The 15,000-nt window shown below is 47.0% G+C and overlaps 2 protein-coding genes across 2 annotated transcripts in view; both read right to left on the reverse strand.

Annotated features, from left to right (window-relative positions):
• The window catches only part of LOC307007406 (TSC22 domain family protein 1), a 15,645-nt gene extending 10,661 nt beyond the window's left edge, over positions 1–4,984 (reverse strand). Inside the window, exon 1 of the mRNA XM_079629405.1 lies at positions 3,163–4,984. Within this exon, the coding sequence (XP_079485531.1) occupies positions 3,163–4,433 (1,271 nt within the window). The 5' untranslated portion in view covers positions 4,434–4,984. The remainder of the gene's footprint in view (positions 1–3,162) is intronic.
• Positions 4,985–7,093: 2,109 nt separating this feature from the next.
• nufip1 (nuclear FMR1 interacting protein 1) overlaps positions 7,094–15,000 on the reverse strand; it is a 14,203-nt gene continuing 6,296 nt past the window's right edge. Inside the window, exons 4-10 of the mRNA XM_079628939.1 lie at positions 14,993–15,000; positions 13,770–13,846; positions 12,780–12,872; positions 11,968–12,053; positions 11,755–11,883; positions 10,590–10,930; positions 7,094–8,990 (exon numbers count right to left, since the gene is read on the reverse strand). The exon at positions 14,993–15,000 is cut by the window's right edge and continues 55 nt beyond it. Coding sequence (XP_079485065.1) covers positions 8,043–8,990; positions 10,590–10,930; positions 11,755–11,883; positions 11,968–12,053; positions 12,780–12,872; positions 13,770–13,846; positions 14,993–15,000 — 1,682 coding nt within the window. The 3' untranslated portion in view covers positions 7,094–8,042. The remainder of the gene's footprint in view (positions 8,991–10,589; positions 10,931–11,754; positions 11,884–11,967; positions 12,054–12,779; positions 12,873–13,769; positions 13,847–14,992) is intronic.

A 15,000-nucleotide genomic window follows, 5' to 3' on the forward strand; every position in this document is an offset into this window, starting at 1 on the left:
ATCTAGAGGAGGAACTGGAGAATCTAGAGGAGGAACTGGAGACTCTAGAGGAGAAACAGGAGAATCTAGAGGAGGAACTGGAGAATCTAGAGGAGGAACTGGGAGAAGGAGGAACTGGGAGAATCTAGAGGAGGAACTGGAGAATCTAGAGGAGGAACTGGAGAATCTGGGTTTACTGGGAGAAACTGGGAGAATCAAGAGGAGGAACTGGAGAATCTGGGTTTACTGGGAGAAACTGGAGAATCAAGAGGAGGAACTGGAGAATCTAGAGGCGAAACTGGAGAATCAAGAGGAGGAACTGGGAGAATCTAGAGGAGGAACTGGGAGAATCTAGAGGAGGAACTGGGAGAATCTAGAGGAGGAACTGGGAGAATCTAGAGGAGGAACTGGGAGAAGGAGGAACTGGGAGAATCTAGAGGAGGAACTGGGAGAATCTAGAGGAGGAACTGGAGAATCTAGAGGAGGAACTGGAGAATCTAGAGGAGGAACAGGAGAATTTAGATGAGGAACTGGAGAATCTAGAGGAGGAACTGGGGAATCTAGAGGAGGAACTGGGGAATCTAGAGGAGAAACAGGAGAATCTAGAGGAGGAACTGGAGAATCTAGAGGAGGAACTGGGAGAAGGAGGAACTGGGAGAAGGAGGAACTGGGAGAATCTAGAGGAGGAACTGGAGAATCTAGAGGAGGAACTGGAGAATCTAGAGGAGGAACTGGAGAATCTAGAGGAGGAACTGGAGAATCTAGAGGAGGAACTGGAGACTCTAGAGGAGAAACAGGAGAATCTAGAGGAGGAACTGGAGAATCTAGAGGAGGAACTGGGAGAAGGAGGAACTGGGAGAATCTAGAGGAGGAACTGGAGAATCTAGAGGAGGAACTGGAGAATCTAGAGGAGGAACTGGAGAATCTAGAGGAGGAACTGGAGAATCTAGAGGAGGAACTGGAGAATCTAGAGGAGGAACTGGGAGAATCTAGAGGAGGAACTGGGAGAAGGAGGAACTGGGAGAATCTAGAGGAGGAACTGGAGAATCTAGAGGAGGAACTGGAGAATCTAGAGGAGGAACTGGAGAATCTAGAGGAGGAACTGGAGAATCTAGAGGAGGAACTGGAGAATCTAGAGGAGGAACTGGAGACTCTAGAGGAGAAACAGGAGAATCTAGAGGAGGAACTGGAGAATCTAGAGGAGGAACTGGGAGAAGGAGGAACTGGGAGAATCTAGAGGAGGAACTGGAGAATCTAGAGGAGGAACTGGAGAATCTGGGTTTACTGGGAGAAACTGGGAGAATCAAGAGGAGGAACTGGAGAATCTGGGTTTACTGGGAGAAACTGGAGAATCAAGAGGAGGAACTGGAGAATCTAGAGGCGAAACTGGAGAATCAAGAGGAGGAACTGGGAGAATCTAGAGGAGGAACTGGGAGAATCTAGAGGAGGAACTGGGAGAATCTAGAGGAGGAACTGGGAGAATCTAGAGGAGGAACTGGGAGAAGGAGGAACTGGGAGAATCTAGAGGAGGAACTGGGAGAATCTAGAGGAGGAACTGGAGAATCTAGAGGAGGAACTGGAGAATCTAGAGGAGGAACAGGAGAATTTAGATGAGGAACTGGAGAATCTAGAGGAGGAACTGGGGAATCTAGAGGAGGAACTGGGGAATCTAGAGGAGAAACAGGAGAATCTAGAGGAGGAACTGGAGAATCTAGAGGAGGAACTGGGAGAAGGAGGAACTGGGAGAAGGAGGAACTGGGAGAATCTAGAGGAGGAACTGGAGAATCTAGAGGAGGAACTGGAGAATCTAGAGGAGGAACTGGAGAATCTAGAGGAGGAACTGGAGAATCTAGAGGAGGAACTGGAGACTCTAGAGGAGAAACAGGAGAATCTAGAGGAGGAACTGGAGAATCTAGAGGAGGAACTGGGAGAAGGAGGAACTGGGAGAATCTAGAGGAGGAACTGGAGAATCTAGAGGAGGAACTGGAGAATCTAGAGGAGGAACTGGAGAATCTAGAGGAGGAACTGGAGAATCTAGAGGAGGAACTGGAGAATCTAGAGGAGGAACTGGGAGAATCTAGAGGAGGAACTGGGAGAATCTATAGGAGGAACTGGGAGAATCTATAGGAGGAACTGGAGAATCTAGAGGAGGAACTGGAGAATCTAGAGGAGGAACTGGGAGAATCTAGAGGAGGAACTGGAGAATCTAGAGGAGGAACTGGAGAATCTAGAGGAACTGGGAGAAGGAGGAACTGGGATAATCTAGAGGAGGAACTGGGATAATCTAGAGGAGGAACTGGGAGAATCTAGAGGAGGAACTGGGAGAATCTAGAGGAGGAACTGGGAGAATCTAGAGGAGGAACTGGGAGAAGGAGGAACTGGGAGAATCTAGGAACTGGGAGAATCTAGAGGAGGAACTGGGAGACTCTAGAGGAGAAACTGGAGAATCTAGAGGAGGAACTGGAGAATCTAGAGGAGGAACTGGGAGAAGGAGGAACTGGGAGAATCTAGAGGAGGAACTGGGCGAATCTAGAGGAGGAACTGGGAGAATCTAGAGGAGGAAGAATCTAGAGGAGGAACTGGGAGAATCTAGAGGAGGAACTGGGAGAATCTAGAGGAGGAACTGGGAGAATCTAGAGGAGGAACTGGGAGAATCTAGAGGAGGAACTGGGAGAATCTAGAGGAGGAACTGGGAGAATCTAGAGGAGGAACTGGGAGAATCTAGAGGAGGAACTGGGAGAATCTAGAGGAGGAACTGGAGAATCTACAGCAGAAACTGGGAGAATCGAGCGCTATTTTTAGAGACACAATTTCTCAAATTGCAAAAAATTATTTAAATGGAAAATATATAATAAAAACTAATTCAACAAATAGAATAAAATATATTTATAAATGTAATTATACATACATGTATATATATAAATAAATGAATATAATTGTATTTAAAGTAGTTACCAAGGCACAATTTCTCATTTAGTTTCTTTATGTACTAAAATAACAAAAAAACAAAAAAATATATATATTTTTTTTATAAAAATCTAAATGTAAAACATATTTTAAAAAAACATCAACAAAATTACTAAAACTTTAGCAGAAAATAATGAAAATGGAAACGTCAATTACACTAAAGCAATCACAGCCATCAAACCCAGAGTAAGGAGCAGGAAACGAGTTAACCCTTACCTGTCCTCGTCAGCACCGGTGGAGCCAGCGAAGGCGGCGGCGGCCCCGTCGGGTCCGAGTGCGACCGCAGCATCTGGCGCAGCGAAGCCTCCCGCAGTCAGAGAGAGCAGCGAGTGATGCTGTAGCAGCAGCCGGTGCGCGTCTTCCAGCTGCGACGCCGTCACATACGCCGTGGGAAACACTGATCTCAGCGGCGCGACGGCGGACGAGAGCGGCGGTTCCGCGGGGAACGTCTGGGGCCGCGGAGAGACCGGCGCCGGAGGGAGTCCTGCTATCCCGATGGACACAGACGCGGCTCGGGGTGACACCGGCGGCATCACGGCGTACTCCAGCGGAGCTAGCGAGACACCGGACGTTGTAGGTTTGGTGTGAGCAGGGGGTCGCGGGACAGACACGCTCTCCATCAGGACGCTAGCGGGCGGAGCCTCCAGCGGGTGACTAGCGTGGGTGTCTCCTCCGCCGCTCAGCGTGCTTCCACAGGAGCTGCTGCTCGTGCTCTCGAGCTCCGCCTGCATGATGCTCTCCACCGCTCTGTGAGCAGCCGCGTCTCCCGGCGGCGCATCTTTCTCGTAATACTCCGCGCAAGTCCAGCGGCCCTTCCGGAATGGCTCAGAGTTCGAGTCGAGCTTCACCACGCGGAAGCGAGAGGCTGTGCTAGTCGGAGGAACCGCGGATACGCTTTCCGGAGCAGCTGCGGATACGCCGGTCTCGACTAGCACGGATCCACTCGGGGCGGCGGGAATTGTCGTAGCTCGCCCTTGAACGGTCTTATGATGATGGACTCCGTTGACCATGTAGCCCTGGTGCATTAGCGGTTCGTTAGGCGACGTGACTCCGGGCGTCTCGCCTCCATGCAAACTATTCAGCGTCTCCTCCGATGAGCTACGCACCGGGACGCCGGTGTCCGCGGTTCGGTCAAGGATATCGGACGAGGAAAGATCCTCTGTGTGCGACTCGTCCATGTCGTCGTAGCTCTCCGTGTCGTCGGCGATGCTGTTGTTCCCGCTAGCGGACACCTGCGCCGGGAGGACGCTCGTGATCTGGAAGCCACTCTTCTTCTTGCCTTGCGTCGCAACGGATTGGACGTTGAGGCTGTGTGGCGGGTGATGATGCGGGCCGGGCGAGGACGAGCCGGAGGCCGCCGGATGGGAGACTAGCGCTGGCGTCTGGAGCTCATCGGATGGGACGACGACTCCACTTCCCCGGCGTCCGGCGAACACCGTCGGGTGCGACATCCGCCTGCTCTCGCCACTGGACTCTGAATGATGCATTCTGGGAAATACACTCCTATACAGATGTAGATATCCTCAAGCGAGCACTGAAGCTGATGAACGCACTACAGTCTGTGCGGTGAGGTCAAGAAACCGCTTATAGTCCCCATTTAAAGAGCAAACAAGACTTTGACAGCTTCAGTTCTCACAGCGGTGCTTATAATCAATGAGTGTTTATAATAAACAATGCAGGCTAAGCTCTTGGTTAGCACATTAAAAGAACATGCTAGTTAATTGACAACTAACTAAATCCATCAGAAGCATATATCCTGACTGAAACACATATTCACGAGTTTGTCTCAGCGACACGCGTCAGTTACGGCTCAATGCCGGCTAATAAATGAACATAAACACAGTCGACATCACCTCAGCACTGCAGACGCTCATCCGAACTCATGATCTGACTGGATATTGACTGAACCGCGGTTTAAATCCTCTTTAGTAGCGTTTTCTAATCACAGGCCTGAGAGAAGAGGGTGAAATGGCTTCATTCGCAGGTTTGCTGTCTCATCCTGTCTCTGTCTCATCATCACTGCTGAGAGTGTTAGCACGCTAGCCGACGAGCTAGCAGCTGTGGTGACGCAGGCGGGGGCGGAGCCAATGCGCGCAGGACACGCCCATCACGAGGCTGCGGCGGAATATTAAATAATTGTATTATTGTCTTTCAGTGATCCTTCCTTAACACATAATATTGCAGCAGCGCATCTGTAAAAGTATACATTACGTCTAAAAATAAACAGGAGCAACACAAAAAGATAATTCACCACCACTAACCCAAGTAAACACTTTCCTAGCATGATCGTACGTATTCATCACTTCAGTGAGATCATTGTTTCTGCCTTAAATTATTACATTGTTTAAATTAATACCTTTTTCGCTAACTGTGATTTTGTATGTGCATTTCTGAAATACATAACTTAGACAGTGGCCTCTGCTTTCACTGTAATTGTAATGGGGACTTTTCTGCATTTTATGTTTCTGTAAAGCTGCTTTGAAATGATGTGTTTTGTGAAAAGCTCAAATATATGTGAATTTAATTGAATGATCTTAAAGTGCTCGAATTACCCTCTTTACCAGGGCTATGCAGTAACTAGCAATGAGCAATACATTTGTTATGGTATTTATTAATGTTGGTCAACGTTATTTAGCTAGATAGTTAATAAACATACTTTCAATGGTTAGTTCATGATAGCTCAGATCCATTAAATAATATTAACAGATGTAGCTTTTACTTTTTATAAAATGTTGAAATTAACGTCAACTAAGATTAGGAAACCCTTTAGAAGTGTTTTGGTTCACACTTTATTGTGTCACTATGCATTTAAGTACTGTGTAATAATAATTTTCATGTTAACTAATGACATTAATGTTAACAAATGGAACCACATTATAAAGTGTTATATCGTTTTGTGTACAAAACCACACAAATGAGAACTAATCCACAGGCAGTAATGCTAAATTTAATATTTATTCATTTTAATTGCATAATAAAAGGCACTTTGAGACAGAGTGCGTTCTGATTTATGTGACGTGTTGAAGAGCTGATGAAGGTTTGTTGTGTGTGTTACAAGACGAACTTGAACACATTGAACACTTCAGCTTCTCCACCCTTGATGGATGTGACATGAACATCTGCAGGTCAAGACAGATCCAGAGTCAGTGTCACGTCGAATCAATCACCTTTACCTTTATAGCGCTTTACACAACACCTTTACACAACACCTTTAGAGAAACCAGGATCTCTTCTCTTCAGCGCATTACAGGTCTACAGTAAACCTCGGATAAACAAACACACTAACATTAGCATAGATGCCATTCTTCTTATGATGTAACGAGTACATGAGGATTTACGGGAAGTGTTCCCGGTCCCGGCTGTTCTAATCTATGCAGCCTAACATTGAGTTATAGAAGTCTTTAATGTGTTATGTGAATGCTAGGCCAAAGAGATGTGTCTTTAGTCTAGATTTGAACTGACGGAGTGTGTCTGCTTCCCGGACAATGGTAGGAAGACTGTTCCAGAGTTTTGGTGCTAAATAGGAAAAGGATCTACCGCCAGCAGTCGACTTTGATATTCTAGGTATTATTAACTGGCCGGAATTTTGAGATCGAAGTAGACGTGAAGAACTATAATGCGTTAAGAGCTCGCTCAAGTACTGCGGAGATAAACCATTTAGTGCTTTGTAAGTGATCAGCAATATTTTAAAATGTATACGATGTTTAATAGGCAGCCAATGCAGTGTTGACAGAACGGGGCTAATATGGTCATACTTCCTGGTTCTGGTAAGAACTCGAGCGGCTGCGTTTTGAACTCGCTGTAGTTTGTTTATTAAGCGTGCAGGGCAACCACCCAGTAGAGCATTACAATAATCTAGCCTTGAGCTCATGAACGCATCAACTAATTGTTCCGCATTATTCATTGAGAGCATATTGCGTAATTTAGATATATTTTTAAGATGGAAGAAAGCGGTTTTACAGATACTAGACACGTGACTTTCAAATGAAAGATTGGTATCAAAGAGCACACACACACACACACACACACACACACACACACACACACACACACACACACACACACACACACACACAGGTTCCTAACCGACGACGAAGACTTGACAGAGCAGCCAATCGAGTGTTAGACACACACACACACACACGTCTAAGCACTTCCTTTATTGACCTGCTTTACAGTGCAGAAAACTACTGTAAATGTTACACAGATCAAATTCATTTGTATTGTCATACATGGTTAGTAAATAAAAATAATCTATGGAAGCTTGTTTCCGACAGAATATAAAAAAAGTAATTGCAACTTTTTCCTTGCAAGTCAGACAAAGTGTCAATTGTGAAAAAAAGCTGAAGATATACAATTGAAATTACGAGAAAAAAAAGTCAGAATTGCCCGTTTATATCCCACAATTTAGATTTTTCCTCGCAATTCAGATATTTTTTAAGTCCAAATTGTGAGCTATAAACTCTCGGCTGCAAGTTTCAAAGTCTGAACTGGTAGTTAAAAAGTTGCAGTTGCAAAAAAAAAAAAAGTTGTGAGATAAAGTTTATATCTTGCAATTCCATGTTTATGTCTCGCAATTCTGACTTGTAAACTCAGAATTGAGTTATAATATAAATTTGGAATTTTTTCACTGCAATCGTGAGTTCTCACATTTTAGACTTTATAACTCGCAATTCCAAGATTGTATCTCAAAATTTTTAAAAAAAAAGTCAGAATTGCGAGTTTATATCTTACAATTTACTACATTTTTCACTCAGTTCAGAAAAAAATAAGTCAGAATTGTGAGCTATAAATTTGCAACTGCAAGTTAAAAAGTCCGAATTGTGAGATAAAAACCCCCAAATCACGTTTTCATTTTCTATTCTGCTGCGGAAACAAGCTTCCACAGGGATCAGCTTCGGGTCGTCTGAATCTGAGCAGATTCTTCACACGCTTTACACACTTCAGTGTCTCTCCCCACCGGTCACGTGATCGTCACATGACCTGCTGAGTTGGGTGTGTTCTGATCACGTGTGTGTGTGTGTGTGTGTGTGTGTGTGTGTGTGTGTGTGTGTGTGTGTGTGTGTGTGTGTGTGTGTGAGAGAGAGTCTGGATCATCACGTCTGCTCTGGATCGTCACACACCAAACCCTGAGCGAACAGTTGCGTGAACACACTCGCTCGGACCGGACTCTCGCGGACCGGACTCTCGCGGACCGGACTCTCGCGGACCGGACTCTCCTGGACCGGACTCTCGCGGACCGGACTCTCCTGGACCGGACTCTCGCGGACCGGACTCTCGCGGACCGGACTCTCCTGGACCGGACTCTCCTGGACCGGACTCTCGCGGACCGGACTCTCCTGGACCGGACTCTCCTGGACCGGACTCTCCTGGACCGGACTCTCCTGGACCGGACTCTCCTGGACCGGACTCTCCTGGACCGGACTCTCGCGGACCGGACTCTCGCGGACCGGACTCTCGCGGACTGGACTCTCGCGGACCGGACTCTCGCGGACCGGACTCTCGCGGACCGGACTCTCGCGGACCGGACTCTCGCGGACCGGACTCTCGCGGACCGGACTCTCGCGGACCGGACTCTCCTGGACCGGACTCTCCTGGACCGGACTCTCGCGGACCGGACTCTCGCGGACCGGACTCTCGCAGACCGGACTCTCGCGGACCGGACTCTCGCGGACCGGACTCTCCTGGACTGGACTCTCGCGGACCGGACTCTCGCGGACCGGACTCTCGCAGACCGGACTCTCGCAGACCGGACTCTCGCAGACCGGACTCTCGCGGACCGGACTCTCGCGGACCGGACTCTCGCGGACCGGACTCTCCTGGACCGGACTCTCGCGGACCGGACTCTCGCGGACACATCGCTTCTGAGGATCCACGAGTCCGTCTCTGGTGGCGTCCTCTGACGCGTCACCGTGGGCATCGTTCACACACACTCTGATTTCATGAAGGTTTTTCCCAGCCAGGCCGAAGAACCCATTGCGGACGACGTAGCGAACGCACTGCAGAACGACGTTCCTCTCGCGACGGATGTCAGGAGCCAGAAGCTGCAACACACACAGACATTCAGAAGATGAGCGTCAGACAAACACCGTCAGTCGTCCATCAACACATTTGTAACGTCACGTCTCACACGCGCTTCTGCAGGGTCAAACACACCTCAACCGCCCGGGTCAGAATGACCTACGAAATATTTGTTCAATATATCGAGTGTTCATCAGAGGGACTTTTGTCGCACTTGAACCACGAATACACACACAAAATGTAATGGATTCGAGGCGTTTTGAGGTTAAATTTTTAAAGTGTAACTCTTCTTTCCCTCTCGGGTCACTTTGAGCCGCTTAAGAAGGAATGGAATGTGAGAAATGCTTCAGTTCACATAGAAAAACCTAAAAATGCTCAAACTACCAAAAAATTATTGTATAATGTGTACATGTGTATGTGAATGCACACTGAAGAGAAACCGGCTTTAGGACCCAGAGGAACAGCTCGCTCCAGATAGAGATATAAGCCCATCTAGAGTCATCAAATATCCATCCATCCATCCATCTTCTTCCGCTTATCTGGGGCCGGGTCGCGGGGGCAGCAGTCTAAGCAGGGATGCCCAGACTTCCCTCTCCCTAGCCACTTCCTCCAGCTCTTCCGGGGGGACTCCGAGGCGTTCCCAGGCCAGCCGAGAGACATAGTCTCTCCAGCGTGTCCTAGGTCTTCCCCGGGGTCTCCTCCCGGTGGGACGCGCCCGGAACACCTTCCCGGGAAGGCGTCCAGGAGTCACCGGAGCCGATGCCCGAGCCACCTCAGCTGACCCCTCTCGATGTGGAGGAGCAGCGGCTCTACTCTGAGCTCCTCCCGAGTGACCGAGCTCCTCACCCTATCTCGAAGGGATCGCCCAGCCACCCTGCGGAGAAAGCTCATTTCGGCCGTCTGTATCCGGGATCTTGTTCTTTCGGTCATGACCCACAGCTCAAGACCATAGGTGAGAGTAGAAACGTAGATTGACCGGTAAATCGAGAGCTTCGCCTTGCGGCTCAGCTCTTTCTTCACCACGACAGACCGGTACATCGACCGCATTACTGCAGAAGCTGCACCGATCCGTCTGTCAATCTCCCGTTCCATCCTTCCCTCACTCGTGAACAAAATCCAAAGATACTTAAACTCCTCCACTTGAGGCAGGATCTCTCCACCAACCTGAAGTAGGCAAGCCACCTTTTTCCGACTGAGGACCATGGCCTCGGATTTGTCATCAAATATCATCTTATATTATTATATTTCCTCAAGCCGTCGGCAGAGACTCCCCGTGTGAGATATTTAGAGCCGAGTTAAAAGGCTCATTCATGAAATTGTGAGATATTTTGAATTTGAAAGTTGAAAGAATGTGAGGAATCTGCTTAAATTACTATTTATTTAATAATTATTGATCAAATCTAGTAAATTAAAGGTATATAAAATAAAAACATTGCATTAAAAAAGATAAAAATTATCAAAATGAAATAAAATTAAGATTTAAAATTAAGATTTTTTTTTTAAGTATAATTGTAGGGCTTTGGGTCATTTTGACCAGCGAGGGAAGGATTGGCAAACCTGATGTTTTAGTGGATCTGGATTAAATGTGTGTGTTTGTGTGTGTGTGTGTGTGTGTCACTCACCATCTCCAGAAGTGTCGCTCGATGTTGCTGTGGTTCAGCTGGGTTTCCTCTTCCTCTTCCTCTTCCTCTCCCTCTCCCTCTGCCTCTCCCTCTGCCGCCTGGTGCATGATGGGATTGCTGTGGTGCATGATGGGATTGCTGTGGGGCATGATGGGATTGCTGTGGGGCATGATGGGATTGCTGTGGGGCATGATGGGATTGCTGTGGGGCATGATGGGATTGCTGTGGGGCATGATGGGATTGCTGTGGTCTGTCTGTGTTCCTCTGGACAGGAAGCGCATCATCAGCCAGTAACGTCTTGTTCTCCTGCACAGCCAGAGTCGCTCTGAACACCGCAGCGTCTGAGTCACAACACAAGAGTTCAGATGTTGATGACGGACCGCACTAGAACATGACACTGGAAAACATGACAGTTTAAGACGTTTGTGACTGCAAAAAGTCTGTAAAGTGCAGATTAAAAGTGATTCTGAACTGAAACGAGTCAGGTTTGTAAGTAATTAGCATAATGCCAGCCTGTGGTGTTGATTGGCTGAGCAGCGTCTCTTAGCTCCGCCCTCAAACACTAGTGTATCTGAGACTGGAAGAGTTCGGTTCGTGTTGTTCGTGTCGAGGAGACGCTGTTCTCTGAGATTGAGACGGTAAAACACACGCCATCGTCACTGTTCGTATCACTGTGATCAAGAGCTGAGATCCAGATATGATAATGAGCGTTTGCTTTCTGACCAATCACAGCAGAGCAGCTCTCAGAGAGGCGGGGTTTAGAGAGACTGAATCTGACCAATCACAGCAGAGCAGCTCTCAGAGAGGCGGGGTTTAGAGAGACTGAATCTGACCAATCACAGCAGAGCAGCTCTCAGAGAGGCGGGGTTTAGAGAGACTGAATCTGGCCAATCACAGTAGAGCAGCTCTCAGAGAGGCGGGGTTTAGAGAGACTGAATCTGACCAATCACAGCAGAGCAGCTCTCAGAGAGGCGGGGTTTAGAGAGACTGAATCTGACCAATCACAGCAGAGCAGCTCTCAGAGAGGCGGGGTTTAGAGAGACTGAATCTGACCAATCACAGCAGAGCAGCTCTCAGAGAGGCGGGGTTTAGAGAGACTGAATCAATGATGGAAGTGGTTTATAATTAATTAACTCCTGTAGATGAACCGATGTCGTTGTCGTACCGTCTGGTTCTCCGTCGCTGTCGCTGCTGGTCATGGCGCCGCCGTAGCTGGACATCAGTGACCCGAGGGCAGAGGTCACGCACCGGGGGGCGATGGTGAGTCCCGTCAGCGGCTCGTCCTTATCCGACTCTGAAAGAACAAGACGGTTGATTATCCTGAGCACAACCAAGCAGAAGCCTCCCGGTCGCTCTCGTGAATCACTGAAGAGCTGACCTGGTTCACTGTCGGCTAGCGCTGCTAGCGGGTCTCGCTCCTGCGTCGGGCGCTTCTGACTCGATCCGCCACGGCTCCTCATGCGCCTGCACACACAGATCATCTGTCAATCACTCAGATCATCATCTGTCAATCACTCAGATCATCATCTGTCAATCACTCAGATCATCATCTGTCAATCACTCAGATCATCATCTGTCAATCACTCAGATCATCATCTGTCAATCACTCAGATCATCATCTGTCAATCACTCAGATCATCATCTGTCAATCACTCAGATCATCATCTGTCAATCACTCAGATCATCATCTGTCAATCACTCAGATCATCATCTGTCAATCACTCAGATCATCATCTGTCAATCACTCAGCTCATCATCTGTCAATCACTCAGCTCATCATCTGTCAATCACTCAGATTATCATCTGTCAATCACTCAGCTCATCATCTGTCAATCACTCAGCTCATCATCTGTCAATCACTCAGCTCATCATCTGTCAATCACTCAGCTCATCATCTGTCAATCACTCAGCTCATCATCTGTCAATCACTCAGATCATCATCTGTCAATCACTCAGATCATCATCTGTCAATCACTCAGATCATCATCTGTCAATCACTCAGATCATCATCTGTCAATCACTCAGATCATCATCTGTCAATCACTCAGATCATCATCTGTCAATCACTCAGATCATCATCTGTCAATCACTCAGATCATCATCTGTCAATCACTCAGATCATCATCTGTCAATCACTCAGATCATCTGTCAATCACTTGCAGTCGCACGCAGTGACGGTCATAAACGCACCCGAACTGCGGCGTCTCCAGAACGTCTCCTCGCTGCTCCTTCACCTCCACCAGCTTCTGCTTCTTCTCCAGGTTCCTCAGCGTCGGGTAGTGTCTGCGCACACGAGGAGCGTTCAATCCAGCGACTCGTACCAGCAGCACACTCAATCATGCTAATCGTGCTAGCAACATGCTAACAACACGTTATTTCATGCTAGTAACATGCTAACAGAGGTGTAAAGTCCAGGTTCAGAAAGTAAAAGTCCTCCTCAGTATTTTGTTCCAGTCAGCTGGTTCATGAGTGGAATAAACATGGCAGGACTTTTACTTTCTGACGCCTGGACTTTACACCTCTGCATGCTTATGTTAGCCACATGCAAAATCATGCTAGCAAAATGCAAAATCATGTTAACAAGATTCTAAATCATGCTAGCAAGGTGTTAAATCATACTAGCAACATGTTAGCAATGTGCTTAATCATGCTAAATCATGCTAGCAACGTGTTAAATCATGCTAGCAACATGCTAAATCATAACAGCAACATGGTAAATAATGCAAACGCGATAAAACATGCTAGCAATGTGCTAATTAATGTTAGCAATGTGCTAATTCGTGTTAGAAACGTGCTAACAACATTTATTGTAACCCTAACGACATTTGCCACCGTCACATTAGTATAGAAGCTTGTTTCCACCACGACATAAAAAGGTAATTGTGACTTTCTCTCACAATTCTGACATTTTTTTTTTGCAATTCTCAGAGTTATAAAATCTGAATTACAAAAAAATAAAGTTACAATTGCAATGGCAAGTTATAAAGTCAGAAATCAGAGATAAAAAGTCGCAATTACAGTTTTTTATTTGAGTTTATATCACACAATTCAAAGAAAAAAATGAATGAATTAGTCATTGTAATAGCCTATCAAGATCATATCTAGCAACAGCCGGTTATTGTCCAGATTATTACTGTGAAGCGATCGGTGTGATAGTAAAGCTGTACACGCGCGTCTCACCGGCGCCGCTCTTCTCTCCACTTGGCGATGTCCTCTGCCGAGTCCAGTCGGATCCGCTTGGCTCCCGGCGCGTGATTCTGCGGAGAACATCAGCGTCAGCATTTCATTAATTATTTTGTAGCCTATAGTAATATAGGCTACAAAATAATTACACACACACACATATATTATGTAAACACAAACTTTTATTTTGGATGCGATTAATCGTTGCCCAGCACTAATATTTATACATCAGCTGGAAAGTAATTGTAACAATATGGTTATAGTTCTCTAACTGTATTCTCGTGATTATTAGGGCTGTCACTTTTTGTTCGAAAATAGATTGCACAATCGGTCGGACCAACCAACACAAGTTTCGAAAATGAAAATAGGGAATAGATTTTAACGGCTTTCAGGACGCAGAATGCGCGGCGCTGGCCGCTGGGTTCAGCGTTGCGCTTCAGATACAGCGTGATTTGCGCGATTGAACTTTGACCGCGGTGTGCGCACCGCTTGGTCGACCCAGCAACAACACGTCTCGCGCTATCTGTAGCCTATTGAACCGCACAGTCCGATGGCAGAGATCTGACCAATTGTTGGTGTGTTTTGGAGGTAAAAACAAAAGAGCTGCTTTCACAAAACAGAATGTCTCGCAAGCCACTGAAATGAATGGGTCTCATAGCGCCGCTTTCTCTCAGAGCACGTCCAGCTCGTCACGATACGCCCGCAGCGGACGCGCATCACACAGCAGCTGCAGGTTCTGATAAACACACGACAGCACATGATAGCCACTTCTGCATAAGGTGTCGCCAGTATTTAGAACATTTCGAGCATAGGCTGCAGATAGCGCACAGACTCGGGCTACAGGCTACGCAGGTGACATTTGTTTGACATTTCTAATCGTGAACATGCTAAAGCCTGCAGTGATGTTTGTCACTGATGTTATGGCAGTCCACTCTGCTTTTCGAGAATGTTGCACTCCTGTTTGTAATTGTACACGAAATTTCATGCCAATAAATCATCAGAAATATTGTGCGTCTCGAGCGCCCTCTTTACGCTCGTCCTGATGCCGGTTAGTCGTCCGTGGATTGGCCTATATTTGGCGTTGAAAATGGAAACGTCTTTAGACATGGAAAATCAATTTTACAATCGATTCAATGAACACTTATGTCTCGAAAATCGAAAAGGATTTTTTCACAAAAGTGACAGCCCTAGTGATTATTAAACCGTTATTGTTCACTTACGTTTCTCC

This window comes from Phoxinus phoxinus (assembly GCF_949152265.1).
Source record: "Phoxinus phoxinus genome assembly, chromosome: 11".
NCBI lineage: Eukaryota > Metazoa > Chordata > Actinopteri > Cypriniformes > Leuciscidae > Phoxinus > Phoxinus phoxinus.